This window comes from Equus przewalskii, chromosome 10 (genome assembly GCF_037783145.1).
Source record: "Equus przewalskii isolate Varuska chromosome 10, EquPr2, whole genome shotgun sequence".
Lineage (NCBI taxonomy): Eukaryota > Metazoa > Chordata > Mammalia > Perissodactyla > Equidae > Equus > Equus przewalskii.
The window spans coordinates 46,486,552-46,487,975 of record NC_091840.1 but is presented as its reverse complement, the minus strand read 5'-3'; the positions used below and the strand labels follow the sequence as shown (position 1 = coordinate 46,487,975).

Genomic DNA, 1,424 nt, shown 5'->3' with positions numbered 1-1,424 from the left:
TAGCAAGAAATAGCTTAAAATTTGCTTCTCACTTATGTGCAGAAAGTCGTAGAAGTTAAAACAACAACAATAACCTGCATCTCTGTTAGAGATCCTTTTTCTTAATGAGGGCTTGCCTATTATTCTAAACCGAGTACCAATTAAAGAGGGCAATGCATTGGGTAAAGTTGTAATGTCCTCAGTAGTATGGCCCTAAACTTAAACCTCCTGTTTCCAGACCCCAACTCTGCCTCTGGCGCATCCCTCTGCAGGATCAATGGTCTGGGTGGGAAACCAGACTCTCATCTCCCACTTCATTTTCCTGGGCCTCTTCACCCACTCGCCACTCCACATCTTCCTCTTTTCCATCACCATGATCATGTTTTTGATGGCTCTCTCTGGCAACGGGCTCATGATCCTCCTCATCAATGTCAGCCCCCACCTGCACACCCCCATGTACTTCTTCCTCAGCTGGCTGTCACTCATGGACCTCATGCTCATCTCCACCATTGTGCCACGGATGGCCGTTGACTTCCTCATGGGCCATGGCTCCATCTCCTTCACAGGCTGTGGGCTCCAGATCCTCTTCTTCCTTACCCTCACAGGGGGTGAGTGCTTCCTGCTGGCTTTCATGGCCTATGACCGCTATGTGGCCATCAGCAATCCCCTGAGATACTCAGTGGTCATGAGCCGCCGTGTATGCTGGCTCATGGTATCAGGCTCCTGGCTCTTTGGCCTGGTAGATGGGCTGATTCAGGCTGTCTTCACTCTAAGCTTTCCCTACTGTGGCTCCCAGGAGATTGACCACTTCTTCTGTGATGTCCCTGCTGTGCTCAAGCTGGCCTGTGCTGACACCTCTCTCTACGAGACCATGATCTATGTCTGCTGTATCCTCATGCTGCTCCTGCCCTTCTCTGTCATCTCTGCCTCCTACCTGAAGATCCTAGTGGCTGTGCTCCGTATGCGTTCTGCTGAAGGTCGTCAGAAGGCCTTTGCTACCTGCTCATCCCACATGGCAGTGGTCTCCCTCTTCTACGGGGCCGCCATGATCACCTACATGAGGCCCCAGACCTACCACTCCTCCAAACAGGACAAGGTGGTCTCTGTCTTCTATACCATGATCACCCCTATGCTCAACCCGCTCATCTACAGCTTGAGGAACAAGGAAGTGGCCAGGGCTCTCAAACAACTCCTGCGGAGGTGTCTTTGTAGTAGGGGGCAGGGTTAGGTCAGCTTTGGTGCCAGGGGATGTGGGCTTTGGGACCTAGAACCTGAATTAGACACCTGTGGTTTGGTTGGAGTAGAAACAAATGAGCCCTACTAAAAGTAAGTCATTCTCTAACTAGAGTTAATCAGATTAACACATCAATTCAATCTAACATGTCCATGCTAAGTGTTTCCAATGTTGAAGGATGGCTGGGCCTACAGGTTGCAAAGAATAGAAG

At 50.4% G+C, this 1,424-nt stretch overlaps 1 protein-coding gene across 1 annotated transcript; it reads left to right on the top strand.

Moving 5' to 3' along the window:
* The first annotated feature begins 256 nt into the window (after window positions 1-256).
* Window positions 257-1,207, top strand: LOC103542870 (olfactory receptor 2V1-like). The gene has a single exon (XM_008509799.2). It carries the CDS (start codon window positions 257-259, stop codon window positions 1,205-1,207), a length of 951 nt encoding a protein of 316 aa, XP_008508021.2.
* Window positions 1,208-1,424: the final 217 nt, after the last annotated feature.